General features: G+C 33.8%; 3 protein-coding genes and 1 pseudogene across 5 annotated transcripts; 3 read left to right on the top strand and 1 right to left on the bottom strand.

The window, feature by feature from the left end:
* Positions 1–1,872: 1,872 nt before the first annotated feature.
* On the bottom strand, positions 1,873–4,544 carry LOC106363083. The gene is made up of 2 exons (XM_048774334.1): positions 4,341–4,544; positions 1,873–3,684 (listed from the first exon to the last, which is right to left on the bottom strand). Exons 1-2 carry the CDS (start codon positions 4,542–4,544, stop codon positions 1,873–1,875), a joined length of 2,016 nt encoding a protein of 671 aa, XP_048630291.1.
* Positions 4,545–16,285: 11,741 nt separating this feature from the next.
* Positions 16,286–19,599, top strand: LOC125575192 (zinc finger CCCH domain-containing protein 55-like). Of its 3 annotated transcripts, none has more exons than XM_048774366.1 (8): positions 16,286–17,306; positions 17,643–17,819; positions 17,917–18,096; positions 18,175–18,278; positions 18,374–18,607; positions 18,701–18,770; positions 18,874–19,037; positions 19,181–19,599. In XM_048774366.1, the coding sequence occupies exons 1-7, from the start codon at positions 16,495–16,497 to the stop codon at positions 19,022–19,024; spliced, it is 1,728 nt and encodes a 575-aa protein (XP_048630323.1). In that variant the 5' UTR covers positions 16,286–16,494; the 3' UTR covers positions 19,025–19,037; positions 19,181–19,599. The 3 variants fall into 3 exon arrangements, with proteins under 3 accessions (XP_048630323.1, XP_048630322.1, XP_048630321.1); XM_048774365.1 differs by having other exon boundaries at positions 16,289–17,306; positions 18,172–18,278; positions 18,877–19,037; XM_048774364.1 differs by having other exon boundaries at positions 16,291–17,306; positions 18,172–18,278.
* Positions 19,600–20,308: 709 nt separating this feature from the next.
* Positions 20,309–21,487, top strand: LOC106421881 (annotated as a pseudogene).
* Positions 21,488–23,237: 1,750 nt separating this feature from the next.
* On the top strand, positions 23,238–24,548 carry LOC111215915 (putative F-box protein At4g10190). Its single transcript, XM_048774369.1, has one exon. The coding sequence runs from the start codon at positions 23,238–23,240 to the stop codon at positions 24,387–24,389; it is 1,152 nt and encodes a 383-aa protein (XP_048630326.1). The 3' UTR covers positions 24,390–24,548.
* The last annotated feature ends 607 nt before the right edge of the window (positions 24,549–25,155 follow it).

The following is a 25,155-nucleotide window of genomic DNA, read 5'->3' on the forward strand; positions in this document are numbered from 1 at the left end:
TCCAAAAACAAATAAGCAAATCAGATAACCAAGTTACAAGAACACTAGGCCAAACCATTACAAAATAGTGAAAAACATTGAACAATTTTTTTATTTAGGTTGTTAATTGAAGAAACAACACAAGAGAAACAAAAGTACTTATTCATTTAAAATAAAAACTGAAAATCAAACATAATGTGGTCCTTAAAAACATAAAAAGAGAAGATGATAACATGAAATTACTCATGACACAGCCAACTTTCGCCAAGTTTATCCCAATCAGGGACTTTGACCTTCACATCAGCAAGCATTCCTTCCGCTTCCGAGTGCTCTTCTTTGAGTTTCTCCAACTCAGCAGTTAAATCAAATTTTCCATCAGCTTTGATAATATCTTCAAGCAACTCGATTTGGACAGCAATTGAATTTGCTTTGCTGGATGCCAGATTCCAATCATTCTCAGATAGCCTGTATTCGTTGGACAAACGAAGAAGAGCCCTGTAATGTACCACAGTTTCCTTCTTCCCCTTATTGAAACCTTCGGCGGCATCACATCCGTAAACCTCCTCTATGGGACGCTTCATCATCTTCTTTGAACTTCCTTCCATTGAAACTTTGTCCTGCAACAAAATCGAAACTAAGATGTTACGATAAAATAGAAATAGAAAAAAGTTCATGAATTGAATGGAAAATGAGAAAAATCGAAAACTAACTTGTATTGCAAAAGGATAAATCAGACGAAATGAAGTGAGTGAATAAAAGGTCTGATATCGTCCCTTATATTTATAGAACTAAAAGGAACTCTTCGATTATTGAAGTCAGTTAAAATAAACTCTTGATTATTGTGGAACTCTTCGATTTTTGAAGTCAGTTACTGAAATAACCAATCATATAACAGCCAATCTTGACGAAAAGAAACTCTTCGGTTACTGAGTTACATGATGTCGTTTGGAAGAGACTCTTCGATTCCTGAGATATATGTTTGAACAAAAAAAAAAAATCAACCATTAATCGTAGGAGAGTCGAACCCGGGTCGAACAAATGTTTCGGTATCATAGGTTTCGTGGTTTAGCCGCTAGGCTGAGGAGAATCATCTGTTAGTTGCTTCCACATAATTGAATTTAGCCATACAATTTATAGTAAAATACATTGGAAAGATCTTAGATAGTTCAGGATGGGCTTCCAGAGTATGCATGAATAATATACATGAATGTTAGTGTGCTTCTTTCTTAAACTAGAAAAAAATGAAATGAGATCAAAACTAAGGATTAATATCTACACATTTGGAAAATTTGATAATGTGATTTGCAAATTTTGGAGGAAAAAAAAATATATATACACATCTCATAGGATTCGAACCTGAAGATGACTAGGAGGAAAGAGGGAACTAAGGTGTAGTAGCCACTAGGCCAAGTTAATTTCAGTCATTACATGTTGTAAGTAAAGTAATATATTCTCTTTTATTTTTATTCAACTTAATTTTTTTTAAAAACTCTGATTAGTAGGGGAATCGAACCCGGGTCGAGTCAAGCGTTACAATTTCGACAGATAGGTGTTTTAGCCGCTAGACCGAGGAGAATCATCTGTTACACTTTTCCACATAATTATTCTTAACAGAAAATGTTGTATTATAAACCTTGGAAATGAACTCGGTATTTCTGGATGGGATTCCAGAATAGTTGAATATTACTGTGTTTTTTTCTAGCAAAGAAGTTTAAACTAAAAATTGAAATGAGTTCAAAAGATAATGTTGTATATTACAAAAGTTGGAAGAAATCATACTTATTCAGGATAGGGTTCCAAAAGAAAAAATGTATATGGTCTTGTGCATATCATGTAACCATCAAATAGCCAACATCCAAATAATAATCGATAAAAATGTAAAAATGTAGAACTTCATCCTATAGGCCTCTGGCATGTGATCTTGTTGTGCCCTCCTGTGCCACATCTGCTGCACTTGTGGGACTGAGATTTAGATCCAGGAACCCCAAACTCGCCAACGGATCTCTTTCTCTTTGTAGGAGGGCGTCCACTTTTCTTTTTGGTAGCTGGAGGTGGGCAAGACAGTTCATCAATATTCTCTGGATAGGTGGACGTTGACAACTCTCCACCAGGATGTATGCTTTCAGCATAAGCTTTAGCCCACGTTTCTGTCAAGTGAGAAGCATCAACAAAACGGTTTTCATCTCTCTTGATATGCTTAGCAGCAGCGATGGCATGGATGCAGGGGATCTTGTCAATGTCGAAAACATTACATGTGCAATGCCGCTTCTCCAAGTCAACAACAAACTTCATTGTTTCATCCTTCACCTCAAACTCGCTTCGATCAACTTGATACACATTCAACAACATTGCGGCCCCTAACCTAGATACCAATTTCTGCACAACTTTTGGAGTAACCAGGTGCTTATGTTTCGCAGCCGCTTCGCGTCGCTCAAAAAACCAAGTGGTCATCGTCAATCTGATAGTTTCAAGGAGAGAGATAATGGGCAACTCACGAGGCATCTTCAACATAGAATTGAGAGACTCTGCAATGTTGGTAGTCATGATATTATACCTGTTCGCAGGCGCATAGCTTCGTGCCCACTTCCTAAAATCAGACTCTTCCAGATACTTAGCCAATTCAGGACATTTATCCTTTATGTCCTTGAAGATTAACCAGAACTCGTGACACGTATAGGCATCAGCAGCGCTTTCCACCAGAGGTAGCAACCCAGTCTTCGCATATGTAGGAGTGATGTTGCGGAGCAGATGGATCCTGCAAATTCCATGGTGAGATAAGGGATATACATCCTCCAACGCTGAAGAAATGGAGTTAGCCCTGTCTGATACAAAAACAAGATCCGAAGCGTCCGGGATCTTCTGGCTCAAACCTCTAAAGAACCATTTCCAAGAGGCGCCGTTTTCTGCGTCAACCACTGCAAAGGCGAGAGGATATAGATGATAATTCCCATCTTGAGCACAAGCTGCCAATAAAGTCCCATTGAATTTTCCCTTCAGAAATGTACCATCTACTGCAATAACTCTCCTCATCAATGAGAATCCCCTTATCGATGGACCAAAAGCCACAAATGCATACTTGAACTTTCCTGCAGCATCAACATGTTGATAAGTCAAGGAACCAGGGTTTGTTTCTGTGATTTTATACAACCACCTAGACAAATTGTAATAGCTGTCTTCAGGAGTCCCTCTAACCAAAATCTGAGCTTCTTCTCTCACTCTCCAAGCTTGTTTGTAATTGATGTGAACACCATGCAGCATCCTGACCTGTTCAATGATCTGTTTCGGTTTGAGACCTTCCTTTTTTTCTCCATAATTGCTGGAAATCAAAGAACCCAACAACTTTGCAGATGCTTGTCTGTGGTTGGCTTTCCTGTGTGTTGTATCGCATGTATGCTCATGAACATACTTTTTAACAACGAAAAAATCTGAAACAGGTAGCTTGATAGCACGCATCCTCCACGTGCAATTTTCATCAACACAACTCAAAAGCACTCTTGACTTGTTAGAAGAGACAGTCTTGTACTCAAACTTCCACTCTAAAGCCCATTTCTTCATCCTCAACATCAACTCTCTCTTTGTCTTAAAATAGCTATTCACCTTAATATCGCCAGCTACTCTCGTGTTTGGTGAAAGTCCAATATGGACAGGGCTAAAATCCGGAAGAGCATTCAGAGGAACTGTAGAAACACCTTCATATAGAAGACTCTGCAAAAGTCAAGTAGTTCTGTAAGGCATAATACTTGATTATGAAGCATATCATGCAAACACAAACAGAAAAAGGGAATTAGGGACAATGTACCTGTTTTTCACTCTGCACAGTAGAAAGAATCACTGGATTGGCATTCAATGGAACAGTAGAAGCAAATGTATCAGAAGCTTGAATGTTACAGCTAGCTGAATCAGTACTAAAATCCGGAAGATCATTCAGAGGAACTGTAGAAACACCTTCATATAGAAAACTCTGCAAAAGTCAAGTAGTTCTGTAAGGCATAATACTTGATTATGAAGCATATCATGCAAACACAAACAGAAAAAGGGAATTAAGGACAATGTACCTGTTTTTCACTCTGCACAGTAGAAAGAAGCGCTGGATTGGCATTCAATGGAACAGTAGAAGCAAATGTATCAGAAGCTTGAGTGTTACAGCTAGCTGGATCAGTACTAACCTGCAAAAGTCAAGTAGTTCTGTAAGGCATAATACTTGGTTATGAAGCATATCCTGAAAAGTCTAAGTAAGAAAAAAATCATACAAACCTTAACACACAAACGACAGGTTCCATCAAATGCTCTAGTCTTGGAAATGAAAGTTCTGAGCTGACGAGTATTACCTATCGAGAGTGGGGGGAAACTTTCAATAATACATTTCTATCCAATGAAAAACCATAACTCAAACTGATTTCTTCCTCTTTAACACTAAAATCTTCAGAGACAATCTTCATCAAATCTTCATACAGTAGATCTTCTTCTATGGAAATGATTGATGCATTCCTCTTCAAATCAACAAGAAACTCCCACTGGAGAGATTCTTTTGAGATCCATTGTCCACAGATGCACAAAACTTCCATTGTTCTACAAAATCAACTTCAATTCATCAACAAATGAATAATATATAACAAAACCTAGATAATGTATAACAAAATGAAATGATTCAAACCTTAATCAAATCAGACACACGAGAGAGAGAATGAGATGAATAGACGTAGAAACGACAGATCAATTGAGAAACGACGACGACGATAAATAAACGGAGAGACGACGACGACGGATCAACGGAGAGGCGAAGACGACGACGGAGAGACGACGACGACAACGACGGAGAGACGACGACGGAGAGACGACGACGACAACGACGGAGAGACGACGACGACGAAAGACAGCGATGAGGAGAAGAAGAAGCGATGAAACGAGGACGGCCACAATTGATTTCAAATTTGTTTTTTAAATTAGTTAAAGAAGAGTGCATAAGGGTAAATTGCCCCTTTAATGAAACCTATTTTTGTGACTTCTGATCCTGAGTGCTAGTTTGGGGAGGAAAACTTGGTTTAGTGTTCTTTGTGTCATTTTCTCCTATTTTTACGTATTTTTATTGTTTTCTTTTAAAAATATAATCTTATTTGAAAATTCAATATTGTTTCTTTTTCTAAAAGATATCAAATATCAAATACTCAAACACTATTGGTTGGTGAATCTAGAGGTTCACCCACCCCCTTGGTGAACCCAAGAATTTTTCTAAAAATAATATTAAAGGGCTTAATGGCTAGAGTCGTATATATATATATATATATATATATATATATATATATATATATATATATATATATATATATATATATATTTTTTTTTTTTTTGTAACTGTGTCGTATAGATTCTTACATTACAGTGAATTGAGATGATTAGCCTCTAAAGGCAAGTCTATGATTGATATGTTCTCAAGTGCAAAGAAAGTAAACACGAAATGATTCGTTTAATTAAGCAAATATATCATTAGTAAACGAAGTGCGAACTTATGAAGAACAAAAAAGCATATTTGTCTCTTAACATAATCTTTAGCTGATCAAAATTATACTCTCTCTGTTTTTTAATAATACACTAGATTTCCACCCGCACAACTGTGCGGGTATATATTTTCACATTTATATATATAGATATTTATTTTACATAATTATTATATATTTTTAATGTTACTCACATATTTAAATGTTTGTATAATTATGCCAAATATAATAATTTTATAGTTTTCATACTGTAAATTAAAATCATCACATATATATGTTGCTTATTATATATTTGTATTATTGAATTTGCGTTTGATTACTAAATTAAATTTTTTAATGCATGAAACAACATATATGAAAATAATTTTATATTCAATTTATTATAATCATGATCCATAATTCAAATCGCTAGATTTTTTTAGTAATTTTTTAATATTTATTAATTCTATATAATAAATTACTGTATATTAAAAAGTTTAAGATAAGTTAAAATTTTATACATGTATTATATAGTTTACTAATATTAACCCGTTCTACCAACATATTATATTTTTAGCATAAATATTTTATATTAATGAAAATAAAATATGTTAATTTATCAATTTAAAATAATTTTATCATATTTTCTTCAATATAACATTTTTATTTTAAAATGATAGATTTTATTATAAAATTGATAAAATAGGATATAATTTTATTCCTTTAGTAACATTTCATTACTAATTACAAAATTAGTTGAAAATATTTATATTCAATTTATGACAATTAAGATCTTATTATAATCTTTTTCAAGAGATTTGTTAGAATTTTAATTTATTTTCAAAAAATTAAAAGATATAAAAGATATTATAATTAAAGTAGTTAAAAATATTATGTATATTAGCATTAGTGATATACATTTAATATAAAATTTAAATGAGAGTCCAAATAAAAATATCACTCATCAAAAAATCATGATTTTTATTTTATTAGAAAACAAATTTGAAAAAATTAAAATTAAAATTAAAATAAATATTTATTTCTAACAAAATCTTTAAAAATTATTAGTAAATGTATTTGTGAAATTAATTAATTTCATTTTATTTATATTTTCGTTTATAAACCAAAACTATATTCAATTTTAATTTCTAATTATATTTTATGATAATTTAAATTAAAACTAACTAATTTTTGAAAGTAAATTTAAAAAGATTCTAAGGAGATTTTAAAAAGATTTTGTTAGAAGATTTTAAATATATTCATTTGTATTTCAAATAAAATGATAAAGGTATTAAAAGATATTATAATGAACTTATGTAAAATATGATATTTTCTAAGAATGGTCCAAACTAAAAAAATCACACATGAAAAGAAGTCATGACTTCTGTTTTAATATATAAGATATTCTAGAAAAAAAAATTGTTTTAAAAAGATCTATTTTTTATATTTTCAAGACATGTTTTATTAACTAATTGCAAATTTTAAAAAAATTAATTGAACTTACTGAATTTTCATTGGCTTAAAATTGTGGAACAAAAATAAACACAAAAAATTATGCAAATTTAATATGTTTTATTAAAATGTATAAATAAGGTAGAATATGTAACATTAAGAGCATCTCTAATGTATAACTCCATTTTTTCCTCTAATATGGAGTAAAAGTGAAAATAGAGTAAAATTATTTCAACCCTGCTCCATTTTCTACTCCATAATAGAGTGATGAACAAACAAAAAATAGATTACTCTATTTATGGAGTAAATTTCATTATGGAGTGAGATATAAAATTGGGTTGAAGCATTTTTTACTCCATATTCGCTTTTATTCCATTTTAGAGAAAAAAAATGGAGTATGAATGGAGATGCCCTAAGAAACAGATGAAGTATTATATTTCAAATAGATGAAGTATTATATTTCAAATGTGAAGGAACATTAGAGTCACAGGTCTTATTATACTCTTTAATGAAAGGTGTAAGTAAGTAAATGCAATGGTGTTGTTGGTATATATGGTTATTATGATTATTACATTTATATTTGTGCGATAATATGATTATATTTCTCCATTTATACATGGTTTTATTTTGTATAGCACCCATAACGATTTCATATGACAAGAAACATCTTATTCAAAAGATAAAATGTGTAAGTACGTACTGCAAATCTTTCACTGGGTTGGCAGAGTCCTCTACTATAATTAAAATTAACCCGATAAAAGTATAGTCACAATCTCATACCATAACGCCAACCAAATTCACAGATGTGAAAGCCATATGATTGGTTGTAATGATTTGACAATTTTGTCAAGAGCTATATATTCTGCTATATGATACATACAACCACCAGCTTTATAATAGAATCCAGTAGTGTTACACCTAAGATCAAGAACTTTCTATAGAAAGTAATGAAGATGGCAATTCTAGTCAGTTCTAACTTAGAGATTCGTGGTTTGGCCCCTTTTCCATGCGCTCAGTGTGGAGGAGTTGAGGATGCTGTCCATGTTCTTTTCTTCTGTCCATTTACGTCACGTTTTTGAAACCTACTATCAGTGAAGAAAGTTCCGACAGTGAGGGATCTCAAAATGTCAAACCTGATTGCGAATGGGAAAGGTTATGTCAACTTACTTCCTTTGGGTTTTAAAGACCCCATTAAGCTTTGGTTCCTTTGGAACAGATGGAAAGCACGAAACAAATTGTGGTTTGAAAATAGATCGTTCACAGAATGTCATGAAGAAATTGAAAAATATGAAAGAAAAACAATAAAAAAAGAAGAAAAATATCTTTATGAAGAAATTTTCATAGCTTTTATGAGAGATGTTCTACAGGTGTCACATAGAACAGATTTTGAAACATTAAACATAATTCAGATAATTGGTTTGCCTTGCAATATTAATATATAAATGTTAAGAAACATTGTTAAAAAAATTGATCGCTGATGATCCTTTAAGATACTAGTAATTTGCAAAACCTCTTCTACATGTATGATTCGAGTTCCAACACACGAAGGGCCCAACCAACAACACTGACACCCATGTAAAAGCTCACCTAGCTTCTCATATAGTATCAAAGAATAGTTTTGATCAAGAAGACAAAAAACCTCTTATATCAAACAAGAATAATTATTAACCTCATATAACCAATGTAAGATCTCACTAGTTACCACCTTGACAAATTCAGTAGAACGGTCCATATTCGGATGTATATTCCCTATATTGATCTTGAAAGAAAAATGATGTCATGATATACTAACAATGATAATATGGTTTGAAGCTAATTGTGACATGAACATTTCAATTTAATATCGCTTTATATTTTTGGTAAATTTTTTAAAATATGATAATAACTCATAAATCATTATTAATATAACAATAAATAACATAATACTAGAAATGGGAAGATAATATATAATATTTCACAAATTTTTAAATATTGTTTAATTTTATTTTTTACAGTTATTTATTTTTTATTACTAGAACAGTTCTTCAAATTTTATGCAGTTTTTTTAATTGTAATTTTCTAATCACAATACCGTTAGTTTTTTAATATCTAAAAAGTTTTGGATATATTATTTATTTTTACGTTTTGATAATTATATACCTAGCAATATTTATGTTAATTTTATAGAATTTGATTTTATATATTTTAACCACAATATATAAATGAAAAATGTTTCCAAAATTATAATTTTAAATATATACATATATATTATTAAATAAAATTTTAATAAAAATATCTATCTTATCTTAAATTTTATATTTAATTAAATTAAAATTAATTATTGTAAGTAAATAGTAAAATCTAAAAATTAACAAAATTTTATTTTAAAAAATATTCTAAATATTTATTTCTGCACATGGTACAGGAAAATACCTAGTTATTTATATATTCTATGTTGGGTTTTCTTGAGCTTTGTCTAACTCTCTATTATCTGATTAATTCATTATTGTCCATTTTTATCTAAAAAGCAAGTTCATTGAGATATTTTTCAAAAAGTTTTGTACTAATAAGAGTTGTACATCTTATTAGATATTATTTATTTAAACTTTAGATTTGTAGCTTGAATTAACATTTCACGCCCTAAAGCCATCCAAACAATATTTCGAATTGTTCTTACAAATCAGTGTGACTGCAAACCTAGTCTTGACTTATTAGACTAACGATTAAAGACTCTTCTCGTTCTCAAAGACAAAGACTATATTCCATCTATTCCTAAATGCAAGACGTTTTAGCTAAAACACGGTTATTAAGAAAATTTATTTTTATCTAAAATGTATTATTAAAACTATAAATTAAAAACAACTGAACCAACTACAAAATAGAACTATTAAATTTAATTAATTACACAATTTTTGATAAAGTTAAAGTTACTTTGAAATATAAGAACATCTTACATATTAGAGCATAAAAATTCTTTTTTTTAATTAATAAATATTTATTCAACCCGAACAATCGGGAATTCAGATCCGGTTACAAACTTGCTTTGAACAAAATTTCCAAAGTCAAACTATTACAAAACTAGCTTCGCCCGTCCATTAAATCCGGCACATTCCGCTAGTCTGTTTTTCGAACTTCTTTGGAATCGGTTGCCGTTCTCAACCTTTGATGAGGACCACGGGAAGGTGAGGTTCTCCTTGTTGCCTCGAATGTCGAGACTTCCCATGTCATCTCCGGAATAGCTAGTTCCCGATGATCTCCACGATCTTATAACCGTCACTGTCCATGAAGCGCTAGACGAGCAATAGGGGAGGATTCCAGGTACTTACCACACAGCCTTGCAATCGCCACCAAAGCCGGGCTTATACTCGACGCCAAACAGCGCTTGAAACCGACTCCCAAACCGAGCAAAGCACCTGCTATCACCGCCACCGAACCTTGCAAGAAAACGGGTTGAGTTGTTCCCGCCACTCCCTGCCTAGCATGTCTCCACACCTGGACAATACATCAAGCTACACCACCGTAATTCCTCATGCAAGAAATGACGGACCCGGGAAGGTAGCAACGATCAAAGGTAGACACCCGGATGACCAATGACTTTGGAGAGCCATCCCGACAATTGTGACCTTCGAGAAACGAAGGATCAAGTACTGACTCGCTAAGAACCAACTCTGGTGTCATCGGAGATGGAAACAATGAAACCCGAGAGACAGAGACTCCAAGCAGAGAACCGCCGAAACCTGTTGGAGGAGCAGGACAGAGAGCCGTGAAGAGGAGATCCAAAGAGACGTAGTCCAATGAGAAGCCACCAAAGAAGGCCATAGACGACCACCAGATACGGACACCCAATGAACCCACACGAGCATGACCAGGCAAGTACCAACCCTCCTGCATACTCACCACCGAAGCTCGCCTCCAACTGAAACACCGGAGACCTCTTGATTACAGAGAGAGAGGAGCAGATCCTCACCGACACTGAAAAGAATCGAAACACCAAACTCTGTAACCGAATGACCACCATCCCGAGAGCGACCACGGCTGCTGCTGAGTCGAAACGACGAACCAAGCCTCCACCCTCGCCAACGACGGAGAAACTTATAGGAGATCCAAAAGTGAAAACGATCCCCTCACAAAATCCTAAAAGCCGACCACCACTACGAATCACCACATCTGCGACCTCACCACGATACCAGAAGAAGCGGAGACACCACTGGAGAGACACTCCTCGCGAGCGGAGCGGCCGTCGGAGCAAAACCCTAAGACCAGAGAACACAAGCATATCGGAAGAGATGATGGGGATCAAGTAGCAGCAAAGAAGAGATGGAGAGAGGTGTAAGGCGGACGCCTCCGACGTCGTCACGCGCACGTACGCGCCACCGGCTGCAACAAAACGCGTTCTTGTCTGTAAGAGAGAAAGGTTGGAGGAGAGAGAAAGCTTATCAGAGCCGCGCATAAAAATTCTTCTAAACATCATATATTTAGGAACAAAGGGAAGTATATCTTTACCCTTATATCACTAACCAATCCAAAGTCTACCAGCACACCGTAATTGTCTATTTAAAGGCAACATTAAACAAGAAGAATAATATTTTCTCTTTTGTCATGGAAAAAACGTTTACGGTTTCTAACATGATGAAATACATTTAACACTAGTTTTAGTTACTGCACACTAAGATGGACGTGTGTTATACCTAACATTCAAGTTCTATAACAGAGTACATATAGCAAATTCTTTAAGTTTTTAGTTGATGAATAAGGAAAATATGACTAATCTCAAAGCAACCGTACCGAGAAATTACTTCTAGGTTTAAACAAAATGCCAACACAAATTTGGAAGCATTTGAACGAGAGAGTAAATTACATTTTGGGTCGAAACTGGGCTTTTTAACGTTTCTCAGGAAACAAGGTTCTATTCTTTATAAATATAAGGGTTTTATTTGGGCCTTTGATTGACGATCAATTTTCTATCTTTAATCTTGGAAATGAATAAATTTATTTCAGCTTACACGGATAATAGATAAGGGAGCAACCTTGCCCAAAAGAACAAAGTATGTATTCAAAATCGCAACATGATTTGTTTCTTCCTTTCTTTCTGGCATTCATGATGTGACAGCTTACAGCTACTCATACACACACCTAGGATACTAAAACTTATAGCTATATTTAATTTTAAAAATGTTAGATACTGGTCCTTTATAGTGATAATTTTTTATCCGTTTCCGGATAATAATAGTATAGTTTATAAAATCTTATTTAGTCAGATACTACTGTTTTAAATAACTTAAAATATACTGTAGTAAAAGTAATCGGTAAAATTGAGAAGTCTCGTTTTCGATGAAGAGCATTTACTTTTGTTTTCATTATTGTCTGATGCATGGTTGCTCTGGCAAATAATACGAACTCTGGTCAAATTGACTATGACTATTGAGAACCTCACGTGTCCCCGTAAAGCAATCTTACATACTGTTTGCTGCATTTAACGGTAAAGATCTGGCCAATATTTAAAGCTAGGTGCACTCGCTGTACTGGAATTTTTCTAATTGAGAAAAAAAAATTAATGTCACGCGCGGGTTTTAGTGAGTCAGGGGAAAAGTGAGCGCCGTTAACGAAGCAGCCCGGTTCCAGATTTTAGCGCTATTAATAACAAAGGTTAGGGATAATTTTGTTGTTTATGTTGTTTCCTATCAAATACAATACTCTTTCCCTAAGTTTTTGCCTTTTTCCTTATACTATACTAAAAGCTTTATGCTTGATAATATAACTAAAAATTAACCAGCGTAACCGCGCAGATATTTACTTCATTGTTATATACATAAAAAATTATACACTACTAATAACAAATATTTTTAACATTAACCATATTTTCAAGCGTTTATTGTTTTTTTAACAAAATAATGTCATAATTAACATGTATGATATTCATTTTCCTTTACTTTTTTTACCATTTATGCAGATAATTTAATAATTTTAAACTCATATATTTGTTTGCTCTTACTTCACAAAGCTTTGTAGTATATATTTTAAATTATTTTTTCACAAACAAAAATATATATCACAAAATAAAGTTGAACTTTCTATTCATAAATTTGGATTGGAAAGTAACTATGCAGTTATAAAAAAATTTATAATTAAAATTTTGATAAAAAATTATGATATAAATTTCAATTATTCATACTAAAACAATATAGGGTTGGGTGATAAATTTTTCTAATTCCAAAATTGTATCACCCTTTAAAATAAATAAAATAATTTTTTTCGAAAATTATAATTTCTATTAAAATATTTTTTTTTCAAAACTTATCCCGCGCTGTTATTGTATAATCCTAGAGTTGGACATGTGACCGTCTGAATATTTGTTTTCACTTTAATTTTTTTTTGTGCTAAATGGTATAATATATATTTGTAAATTAAATGTATTAACTAATTGTTTGTATAAAATATTTTAAAACATAACAATTTTATTTATTACTTTGAATAATTATATTTTTTATTTAAATCATTTATTATATCACAGTATTTTATAAATTATTTTATATTTTATTTATATATTATATAAATTGATTATGATATGTGGTTTTTACTTTATTATTTATTACTAATAAATATCGAAAAATACGTTAATACGAAATATATTAGGAAATCTATTGGAAAATTTATTTTGATTATTATTCGATTAAGGAAATATAAATTTAAATTAAGAAAAGACAAACATACTTAAATATAGGTTCAATAAATATCTTAATGACATGTAATCGTAAATAAGTGGTAAAATGAAAGGGTAATCTAATTTTATACTCCACTTTTAATAGATTAGATCAATGGATTTATGTTTAAAACTAAAACTAATAAAATTTTATTGATATAACCAAAATTGTTTTTAATAAATGTGAAAAATTTAAACATCAATTTTTAAATAGAGAGCATGATATTCCACCCATTTCATTTTATTTGTCGTTGTAGGTTATGCACACAAATTAAGAAAACATAAGATTTTGTATATTTTCAAAATAAAAACACAATTACCTATACACCTAACCATATGCCAACTAATAAAAAAATAAAGTGAATAAAATTTTACATTGAAACTCTAAAACGACACCTATAATAAAATATTTTTTCTTAAAACGACAATTAAATCGAAACGAAGGGAATATCGTTTATACTTGTCCTCAATTTTAGAGTTTTATAAATGCCACATAATATAATGGAATAGATGTCATCCAAACCTCTGTTTTCCTAAAATTCAAAAATATAGCTTACAAAATTACAATGCACTGCAGATTATCGAAGTACAGAAATAACATTTCTTTAACAATACAGAAATAAAGCAAAGATGAATTATTTTGCACCAAAGTTTTACACTTTGAGAATTGATGATCGTAAACAAGCTTATAATATTCGACCAAAAAAAAAAAAAAACAAGCTTATAATATATAAATAAATATTCTAGGTACCTAACCGAACATACATATAACAATTTATTGATAAAAAATCATTCAATCAAATTTATAAAGTATTTATATGATTTACATTTTGAAACAACAAAATATCACAATATTATAAACTTTTGTTTGTATCAAATATTTAATAACATTATAAAACAAAATCAGATAAGTAATAAAATTTTACAAATATGGGTCGTAGTATAATTTAGTTTTTGAAATACAACTGTCATTTTTAATAATAGCCTAACGAAAATGCTGTGCGAAGTAGGGGTGGGCATTTCGGTTTAGTTTCGGGTTCGGTTTGGTTTGGGTAATTTGGGTTTTATAAAACTCAAACCAATTAAAACCAAAGTAGCTTTGGTTTGGGTTCGGTTTGGGTTTAATTCGGTTCGGTTCAGTTCGTTTTGGTTTAGATTTAGTTCGGTTTACATTATTATGGTCTAGTTTGGTTCGGTGTAGTTCGGGTTGGTTATAAAATATGAAGGCATCAGTTTTATACTTTTATTAAAAATAATCAACTCATAAACGATAGAGTGAGAATATAAAAACTTATGCTACATGATTTTATATATAATAGTATTATTTGAATCGTATTTATAATTTTTTTTAAAGATATGGAAGTTATGAAAAAAATGAAAAACGAAACTTTAACTAAAATTTGCAATATGTTAATACATATATATATATATCATATATATTTTTACTATATATATATTGGATTATCGGTTTGGTTCGGTTTGGTTCGGTTTAAACCCAAACCAAACCAAACCGTTCGGGTTGAGTAAAATATGAACCAATTGGGTTACATTAAAGAGCACAGTTTGGTTTGGTTCGGTTTAACTTCGGTTTGGTTGGTTCAGTTCGGTTCGGTTTGGGTTTTTTGCCCACCCCTAGTGCGAAGCAAACAAACCTATAAAACTGATATTCTACCGTAAAATTTTATGTACATATGACATTCAATTGTTAAACTACACATATGATTTTTGTATTAATCTTTATAGAGTTATGATTCGAAATTAAAAATGATCTAAAATCACTAACATAATAATATTGTAATTTAAATTAATTAAATATTAGATCTTTAAAATCTAAAGTTCTTTGATTATATAATTTATATTACGATAAATTGTGTAATTATCAGATAAATCTAGTTAAAATCACAAATTATTAATTTTAGAATGACAAATGTAATAAACTTTAAATGATTAGTTATATTTTCCAAACAAACTTATTAAACTGACTTATCAGTTTGCTATTTAAAGTATAGTTTGCGTACATATGATATTCAATTGATAAATTGTATATATGATTTTTATACCAATCTTTATAGAGTAATGATCCATAAATTAAAAATCTTCCAAATCACTAACTTAATAATATTGTAATTGTAAAATTAATTTCTTTTTGAATCAATTGTAAAAATAATTAAATATAAGATCTTTAAAATCTAAAAATCTTAGATCACATACTTTCTGTTGAACTAAAGTATTTAAATATCGTATAAATTTGGTTAAAATCACAAATTTGTAATATTATAACGACAGATTTAATAAACTTAAAATGATTAGTTTTATTTAACAAAATCAAGAACATTTAATTTTAGCAAGACTTTAGAAGTATATGAACGTGTTACAACAAAATTTACCATGTAAACATATAGTTGACTACGACAAAAAGTAAGGCTCTATCATGCATCCAATCTTTGTCAAGGAAATGTAAATCATGCATCCAATGGGAGACCCTTGGTCTGTTGAAAAACACATTTATTAAATACAAATCTTTAGTAACAAACTTTTAAGCAAAATAAGGAAACAAATTAAATTTCTCAAAAAAATTTCAATTAAATTAATTTTTTTTTAAATCTATAATCCTGCTAAAAAGAGCCTCGACGAACTTGAAAGCCCTAAACCCGATATCAAAAACAGAACCCGAAAAGAAAGTAACACATTACGAAAGTAGTTTCTTTTAAAACAATAAATGCTCTCATAACAAGACAAAACACCATATACTAAAATCTCCAAAGGAAAAAAACATATGCATTTAAACGCATAAATAAACCCAAGCAAGTACTAAAGAACCCACTCACACAAAAAAAAAACACAATAGCCTCTTCTCCTTCCTCCTCTCTCAATCTCTCACACTAAAAGAAACGATTTTTAATCTCGCGAATGGATCCTGGAGATCCCACTTCCATACTCTTCACAAAGATCCGAACTTTAGAACCGGACTTGGCCTCCAAAATCATAGGCTACTTGCTCTTACAGGACTTGGGCAAGAGAGACTTGATGCGTCTCGCTCTTGGACCCGACACTCTCTTGCAGTCCGTTTGTCTCAAGGCTAAATCCGCTTTGGGTCTCTCCTCGAACGGATCTTCTTCTTCTTCTTCTGGCACGACGCCGCCGTTGTTGAACCCTATCTCGAGACCCATTAACATCCACCGCCATTCTCCGTTTATGGAGTTCTCGAGGAGCCCTTCCTTGAACAACACTCCTGGGAGTAGCAACCCTAACGTGGGTTCGAGTCCGTTTCAAGCAAGTTCCTCTCTTTTCGCTTCAGATGGTGGTGGTGACGATTTAGTCGATGAGGGGCAACTCGGTAACTACTTGTCCTTCCTCAACGAGTCTTCTTCTAAGAACAACAACAACAACGACGAAGCCACGGGTCTGTTCGGGTTCTCCGGTGATAATGACGATGCCCATTTGCACAAGAGGAGTTTCTCTGCGAGCGATGTTTGTTTCGGGTCAGAGGAACCCGGTTATGGCGGTTACTGTCGGTTTCCTGGTTTAGGAGATGATTTCGAGTCTCCTGGTGGTGGGTTTGGTTCTCCGGATTTCAGACAGCAAGAGGAGATAGCGAGGATGAAACTGGCTCAACGGCAGCGAATGGCCGCGGCGCAGTTCTTGGCGGCTAGTGGTGGCTCTCCGATGTCGTATGATAAAGGCATTAATTTTCTCTTGGGTTCGCGTAACGCTCATCATAGGTAATCATCATCAAATGGACCTCCTTTTTTTTTGCATAATAATGTTTATTTTCTAGACATGTTTGGTTGAATCATTAAAAAGTGCATTTATAATAACTTTACTGAATCATTAAGGTGCCTGACGATGCCAATAATTAACATTGTGGTCGTTGAAGTCTTTTACATATTGTTTTCTACTTTTGGTGTTACATTTACATGCTAATGTTTTTCTGAGTGTCTTGGTTTTGGTTTATTTGGTATCCTTCAGTAACTTGGACAAGTGCAAGAAGTCTTTGTATTACTTTGATGTTGTTGTGTAAATGTTTAGCTTTCTTTTGGTGGTGTTTGCTTTTGCAGATCAGGAGGAGCAGGACAGTTTGGGGATGAGGGTTACTGGTTTGGTAGTCCAGGGCGACATGAAAGAGATGAGTTTTTGGGGATGGGAGATAAATCAAACTCTGCATCTAAGCAGATTTACTTGACTTTTCCAGCTGACAGCTCCTTCACAGATGAAGATGTCTCCAACTACTTTGGGTATCTTTCAAAAACACAACTGCATCAAAAGCTGTTATGCGTTTGCATCATCTAAACTTTGGTTGATATTTACTTACGTTTGTTCTTTTTGTTGTAGCAATTTTGGACCAGTGCAGGATGTTAGGATTCCATACCAGCAGAAACGGATGTTTGGGTTCGTCACTTTTCTCCACTCTGAGACTGTGAGAATCATATTGGCCAGAGGAAACCCACATTTCATCTGCGACTCACGCGTGCTTGTTAAACCCTACAAAGAGAAAGGAAGAATCCTTGAAAAGTATGTTGAAACCACCTAACACGCCTAGTCTTGTTTTTATCTCTTCTCTTATGGTACCTTTTTGTCAAATAATAGTAGGAGGCAGCAGCAACAACTGATGCAGCAGATGGAGAGAGGGAACTTTTCTCCGGGTTCGAGTCCATCTGGAATGGACGCAAGGGATCTCTTTGATTGCCACTTCGGTTAGTTGCATGTCTTTCCTCTCCTTTGATTCTTCTCTTATGTGGTGGATATGGTTTCATCAGAGCTCAGTCTCGTGTTTTGTTTGCTCTACCAGGACCTAGGATGTTTTCTAGCACACAAGAGATGATGAGGAGAAAAGCTGAGCAAGCTGACTTACAACAAGCATTAGAATTCCAGAGGAGAAGACTTGTCAATCTCCAGTTGCCCGACTTGGATAGCGAGTCGTTCCACCATCACCAGCGCAGTCTTTCTATTGGCTCCCCTCTTCATTACCCCTCCCGCGTCAATCAAAGCATGCTCTTTCGATCTGAAAACGCCGGTGAAGAAGGTTTATTCTTATCTCTCCTGCAATGGAACTTGGCTTTACATATTAGCTTATTATATTCAGTTATTCACCACTTACCTTCTTCCCCTGATTCAGGACATTTTCATTCTGATTCTGAAAATAAAAACAGCCAAGAAGGTGGTTATGTTAATCATTTCAACACAGGGTATGCATAATCAGTTCTCATTACCTTTTGGACCTCTTAAGTCTTATCAGCTTTCACATTCAAAACTGGTTACATCAATGCTTTTATTCTCTCATTGGTGAAGAAGGCAAGAGACAAGTCTGGAGAACGCTCTGCCTGATTGCTTCTTTGCTTCCCCATCAAAGACCGGTGAAACCCAAGAACAGTCCGAGTCTGAGAATGAGAACTGTGCTACTGTGGAAAGTAAGCCAGCCTCAACACTTCAATCAGCTTAGCTTACCTATATTGGTATGTTAAAAATTCATCCTCCATTAAGCTGCACTATCATTATTAACCTGGTGTTAATTCTCTTCCTTCTAATAAGTCATACTCTGCAACTTTGAAGCTACTTTAATTAACTTTTGAGATGTTTTAATTTTCTTTGGTTGCAGAAAAGTAGAGACTGATAAAAAGCAGGAAGTAGAAGAACTTTGTCTATATGTAGAAGAAGCTAAAGTGGTGGAACAGAAAAGAAAGAGTAGAGAGTTAACGAGTTAGGATTTTTTACATATCTCTATTAAAAAAAGGACGGCGGTTATGGAAATGCCAATATGCAATAGAATCACAACTAAGTACTAACCTCAGACAGTGCATTGATAGGCAGAAGAACAATACAGTTACTCAAACCTCAAGTTTTAAGTTTTTTTTCGTCTGTTCATTGATGATGATGATTATCTTACCTTTTTTACCGGGTCACAAGACCTGGTTCTCGACAAGGTTACTTCAGTTGTCTCAATATTTCATCGTTGTTTCGGTGTTATTCATTCTCTGAGTCTATCCTTTCTTCTCTAATACAACTCAACTTTCTAAATAGCCAAGTCAATAACTATACAAAATAATTATTATAGGGCTCTTCTCACCCAATCAAAAGTGGTTTTATTCTTGGTTAACAATGACATAAAAATGCAACTAGAAAGAGACTTATGCTCTCTCCCTCCTTGGTTATATCAAAGTTTAGTAGTGTCCAGGGAGAGATGAGAATGCTTGGCTGGTGTTTCTTGAGATTCGGTCATGTATTATTGGTTCCTGTTGATAATGCTACGATTCAATACGCTTCTAAAGCCGTTATAATCTCCAATGTAACAAAAATCACAACACACCTGTGCCTGAAGAATGTCAATTTTTGATCCAGTGATGGTTGTTTCATAAATGAAGAATACGTATTCTTCCATCAATTCTTTAAAATCAGTACTACTAACGTAAAGCTAACAGAGTCTACAGCAACCTGCATAAAAGGAAGAAGAAGAGATTCAAGTCACTTACAAACAAGTGATCTTTGGAATAAGAAGAAAATTACCTTATAAAATAAGAATAGGAAATAATTAAATTAGCTTTTTTTTATAGAATAGATAATTTCTATTTGTTGGAAAAGAAGAAGAAGAAAATTTCTATTTATTTTGATAAAGTTTAAACTATATATACACTTATGTAAGACGTGAGTTAGTATCATTCACATCGATTAATAAAAATCTTTTTTTTTTCTTTCTAGAAATCAAATTTACTTCTGTTTTGCTATTCCGACTACGATTTAAGGTTCTTTGATTCTAGATTGCAAATTCCAACACAGGAAAAGATGGAAAGAAACATAGAATATCTTCCTGAGGATTTGCTTGTGGAGATACTCTCTAGGGTTCCAGAGGCTTCTCTCGCACGACTCCGATCTACCTCAAAAGGATGGAACGCTCTTATTAAAAAAGAAGAAAGACTTGCCAAGAAGTCTCTTGTTGTCATGTTAATTCATAGAAGGGTCTATTTAGTTAGGCTTGATCTCCACGGCGATAACATTGTAAAGGTGATAAGTCAGTTCAGCCTCAAAGACCCTCTTTCTAGTTCTTCGAAAGAAGTCGATATACGCGATGTCTTTCACTGCGACGGCCTATTGCTATGCACCACCATGGACGAAAGACTGGTTGTTTGGAATCCATGCTCAGGGGAAACGAGTAGGATTATCAAACCGTTACATTCCAAATATAGTTCCGATGTCTACGCTCTTGGTAAATCCTCATGCAACGAGTACAAAATTTTGAGGGTCCATCATCGTGGACATGGTTTCTGTTCTCCATACTTTGTTGACTACGAAATATATGACTTCACATCTAATTCGTGGAGGCTTGTTGGTGAGACTTCTGAGTGGTCATTTCCAGGGAACTGCCGACATGGCACGTCTGCGGATGGAAATACTTACTGGCTTTCTTTTGATTTTAGTCAAGACTGTCAAAGACCGAGAAAGTCCTTAATATGTTTTGATTTTTCAACAGAGAGGTTTGGATGTGTATCTTCTTCCGGTTGATCCTGCTTCTTATAATCTTTTCGCTTTATCAGTGACTAGAGAAGAGCAAAAGCTTTGTTTGTTTACTTCTCGTGTTGAGATGTACGATATAATAGAGATATGGATGGCAACTAAGATTAAGAGTACCGGAGACATGTCATGGAGTAATCTCCTAACAGTGAAACGAACCCATCAGCTTTTTACTGGGATGAGTTTCTTGGCCGACCGTGAGAATAAAGTTATAGTGTGTCCCACTAAAGATACGAACTCTAGTACCTGCTTACACTTTGTTGGAACGGATAAATACATACGAGTAGACCATCATGATGTAGGATCTGAATCCTCACTTCCCGGCAGGTGTGATCCTACTTTGGTTCAAATCCAACGCGGTTCTTTGGGGCTAGGCACATGGAAAGCACCAATGACGTGACTTGTAATTGTCATACTAGTTTATGCATTGTTATCCAAGTTTTCATGATATTTGATAAAGTTAACATTTTGTCATACTTGTAATTGTCATACTAGTTTATGCATTTCGGCATAATGTATGTCTTCCTACTCCATAATTAATTAGTTTCCATACTATTCTAGTTTTTTTCCCTCTGGTACTGGAACAATATTTTTGGTTCTCTAATTAAATGAGCAGGTCTTGTCCTTAAAAATCAACAAGACCATTGAGGATCGTTTGTGATAGATCTTCGATGGTCTTAAGAACTTGGACACCTTAGCTTTTGTTTCAGATTGAGCTTAGTGTCACATGGTTATGGAGTTGTGTAACATTGTAAATTAGATATGGATACTTTACCATGTCTTCTTCCATCCAAATTCACAGTTTTTTTAAAAGAAATTAGCGTATTTGATCAGTTGTTAAGGACATAGGGTTCTGCTTCACAATTTATGTAAGAAACCCTTTGTATTGTAAATCCATACACTCTTGTAACTCAAATTAGTTATATACTATCTCTATTCTTATATTTTACACATATTAAGAAAATATATTAAAAGTTGAATAAGTAATTTTTTTTTGAAATATACAGTTTATCATTTATAAACTAATAAAAATTGCATATAAACGGTAAAACATATATCTTTTAAAACATAATTTTTTAAATTTTGTTTTTTATATATTTTAGAAACAGAGAGAGAGAGAGAGAGAGAGAGAGAGAGAGAGAGAGAGAGAGAGAGAGAGAGAGAGAGAGAGAGAGAGAGAGAGAGAGAGAGAGAGAGAGAGAGAGAGAGAGAGAGAGAGAGAGAGAGAGAGAGAGAGAGAGAGAGAGAGAGAGAGAGAGAGTATAACATATCCATACACCATAATGATTCATTAATTTATATTTATTCTCTCCTGGATGTTTCTTAAAGATAGGAGATTTGCTAAGAAGCATTCTACTAATGATACAAAGCAGTCTATTGACATTTTGTTTGACAATTTTAGGGTCTATTTAGTAGTGAATTCGATACTGCAGCGAAGGGAACGATGTTGCCCCATCTGTAAAGGTAACAGGTCCAAAGATCCTCGTTACAAACTGAATTTGCTTGGAAAGGGGTTAACAAGCATCCTGACACCAAAAAGATGGTTCTCCATGCAGGCGAAATCTTATATTTTAACCTGAATACAATGGTAAATCTCCATGCATGCTTAAGACCCTGTTTAGCCTGTTAATAAGTTACCATACCATGTGAAGAATCCTTGAAAAGTATGTTGAAACCACCGACCATGCCTAGGCTAGTTTTTATCTCTTTCCCTAATTTTTTTTGTCAAACAACAACAGTAGGAGGCAGCAGCTGCAGCAGATGAAGAGAGGGAAATTTTCTCATGCCACTTCGGTGAAGAACTTGTAGAAGGTTATAATTTCTATCTCTCCTGCAATGGAACTTGGCTTTACATCCCTATTAGCTTATTATATTCACCACTTTCCTTCCCCTGTGTTCCCTCCTCTAAGCAGGCCGTAACAAGAGTGTCATGTAGAGCAAAATCTGTTTCTTATCAAAGAACCAATTCTGTATTGCATAGGCTACTTATAGCATCGCAGGCCCACGAGCCAACCAAACTTTCAGATGGATCTAGGACGACAAAGCCCACAATAGAAGCGTTTTAAATCGGTGAGTCTCATAAAGACACAAAACTAGGGTTTCAGACACAAACATCACTAGGTTACGAGGTTTCATCTCCAAGATCATTGATGACGGAAAAAGAAGCGAAGAGTAGAAACAGAATACATCTTCCAGAGGATTTGCTTGTGGAGATACTCTCTAGGGTTCCGGATGCTTCTCTGGCACGGTTCCTATCTACCTCAAAAGAATGGAACTCTCTTATCAAAACAGAAGAGAGACTTAGGAAGAAGTCTCTTGTTGTCATGTTAATTGATGGTAGGGTCTATTTTGCTAGGCTTGATCTCCATGGCATTACCGACGACAACGTTGTAAAGGTAAAAAGTCAGTTCAGCCTCAATGATTATCCTCTTTCTATACGTGATATCTTTCACTGCGACGGCCTATTGCTATGCACCACCATGGACGAAAGACTGGTTGTCTGGAACCCATGTTCAGGGGAAACAAGTAGAATTATCAAACCCTTAAATTCCAAATATAGTTTTGATGTCTACGCGCTCGGTAAATCCTCATGCAACAACGAGTATAAAATCTTGAGGGTCCATCATCATGGAGATGGTTGGATGTCTCCATGCCTTGTTAAGTACGAAATATATGATTTTACATCTAATTCCTGGAGGGTTGTTGGTGAGATTAGAGGGTGGACATTTCCAGGGCCCTGGCGACATGGCACGTCTGTGGATGGAAATACTTACTGGCTTTCTTTTGATTTTAGTCAAGACCGTCAAAGACCGAAAAATACCTTACGATATTTTGATTATTCAACAGAGAGGTTTGGACTTGTGTCTCTTCCGGGTGATCCTCTATCTTATCATCCTTTTGCCTTATCAGTGACTAGAGAAGAGCAAAATCTTTGTCTGTTAACTTCTTGTGTCAAACTACTCGATATAGGTGTATGGATGGCAATTAAAATTAAAGGTACAGGAGACATGTCATGGAGTAAACTCTTAACAGTGAAACGAACCAGTAGCGACCAGTTCTTTAAGCTTTGTAAAGGAGTGAGTTTCTTGGCCGACCGGAAGAATAAAGTTATAGTGCATCCCATTAAAGATGTGAACTTTAGGAACTTCTTACACATTGTGGGAGAGGATAAATACAGAAAAGTGAACCTTTGTGCTGTAGGATACGCACTTCCTGTCAGCTGTGATCCAACTTTGGTTCAAATCCAACAAGGTTCTTTGGGGCTAGGCACATGGAAAGAACCAATCACCAAGTTTTCATGATATTTGATAAATTAAAATGCAAGTCTTGCTACTCCATAAGGTTTTAGTTACAATTCCAATTCTATTTCTTCTGCGACTGGAACAATATTTTTGGTTATCTCTTATTAAATAAGCAAGTCTTGTTCTTAAAAATCAGCAATACCACTGACGTCATTTACATTTTGTGATAGATTTTTACTGATCTTAAAACTTGGACAATTTTCCTTTTGTTTCATATTAAGCTTAGTGTCCTTTTGATATGGCTATGGAGTTGTATGCATTGTAAACTAGACATGAGTACTTTTTCGGTGTCTTGTCACATCGACGTGCAGATCCACAATTTTTAGAGATCAGACTATGTGATAAGTTATCAAGGACATAGGGTTGACAGAATAATATTTAAAATCTGAATAAATAAAGCATCTAGAGTTTGTAGAAAATTTGAACACCTTAGAGCATCATTAACGGTAAAGGGCTCTTAAGAAGTTTTTTTTTTGTCTGATTTAAAAAAAAATTAAAAACAAACCAATTGCAGGTCGTCACGTGTCAGTGGAATCTGCGAAAAGTGGCAAAACCCTCTCAAACTCGCCTCTTACGGAATAGGTAGAAGAGGCAGCCCTAAGGATAATGGTAAGACGCGCATGATTTTAATTTTTTTCTTTGTAAGAGGCAGCTTTAAGACTCCGCGTTGTTGATGCTCTTAGATGTTGCATAGTGATTACTGATTAGCGAGTGTCCGGCGTTAATTGGTCTAGAAGATGTTATTTTCGAGTAGATTGCAGTTTTC

This window comes from Brassica napus, unplaced genomic scaffold (genome assembly GCF_020379485.1).
Source record: "Brassica napus cultivar Da-Ae unplaced genomic scaffold, Da-Ae ScsIHWf_3088;HRSCAF=3902, whole genome shotgun sequence".
Lineage (NCBI taxonomy): Eukaryota > Viridiplantae > Streptophyta > Magnoliopsida > Brassicales > Brassicaceae > Brassica > Brassica napus.

Coding starts and splice junctions, on each gene's coding strand:
- LOC106363083 (XM_048774334.1), bottom strand. CDS start 4,544: ATGGAAGTTTTGTGCATCTGTGGACAATGGATCTCAAAAGAATCTCTC. Junction 3,685..4,340: donor GTTTTTCATTGGATAGAAAT/GTATTATTGAAA, acceptor TGACTTTTGCAG/AGTCTTCTATATGAAGGTGT.
- LOC125575192 (XM_048774364.1), top strand. CDS start 16,495: ATGGATCCTGGAGATCCCACTTCCATACTCTTCACAAAGATCCGAACT. Junction 17,307..17,642: donor TCGCGTAACGCTCATCATAG/GTAATCATCATC, acceptor TTGCTTTTGCAG/ATCAGGAGGAGCAGGACAGT. Junction 18,279..18,373: donor TCTCTTTGATTGCCACTTCG/GTTAGTTGCATG, acceptor TTGCTCTACCAG/GACCTAGGATGTTTTCTAGC.
- LOC111215915 (XM_048774369.1), top strand. CDS start 23,238: ATGACGGAAAAAGAAGCGAAGAGTAGAAACAGAATACATCTTCCAGAG.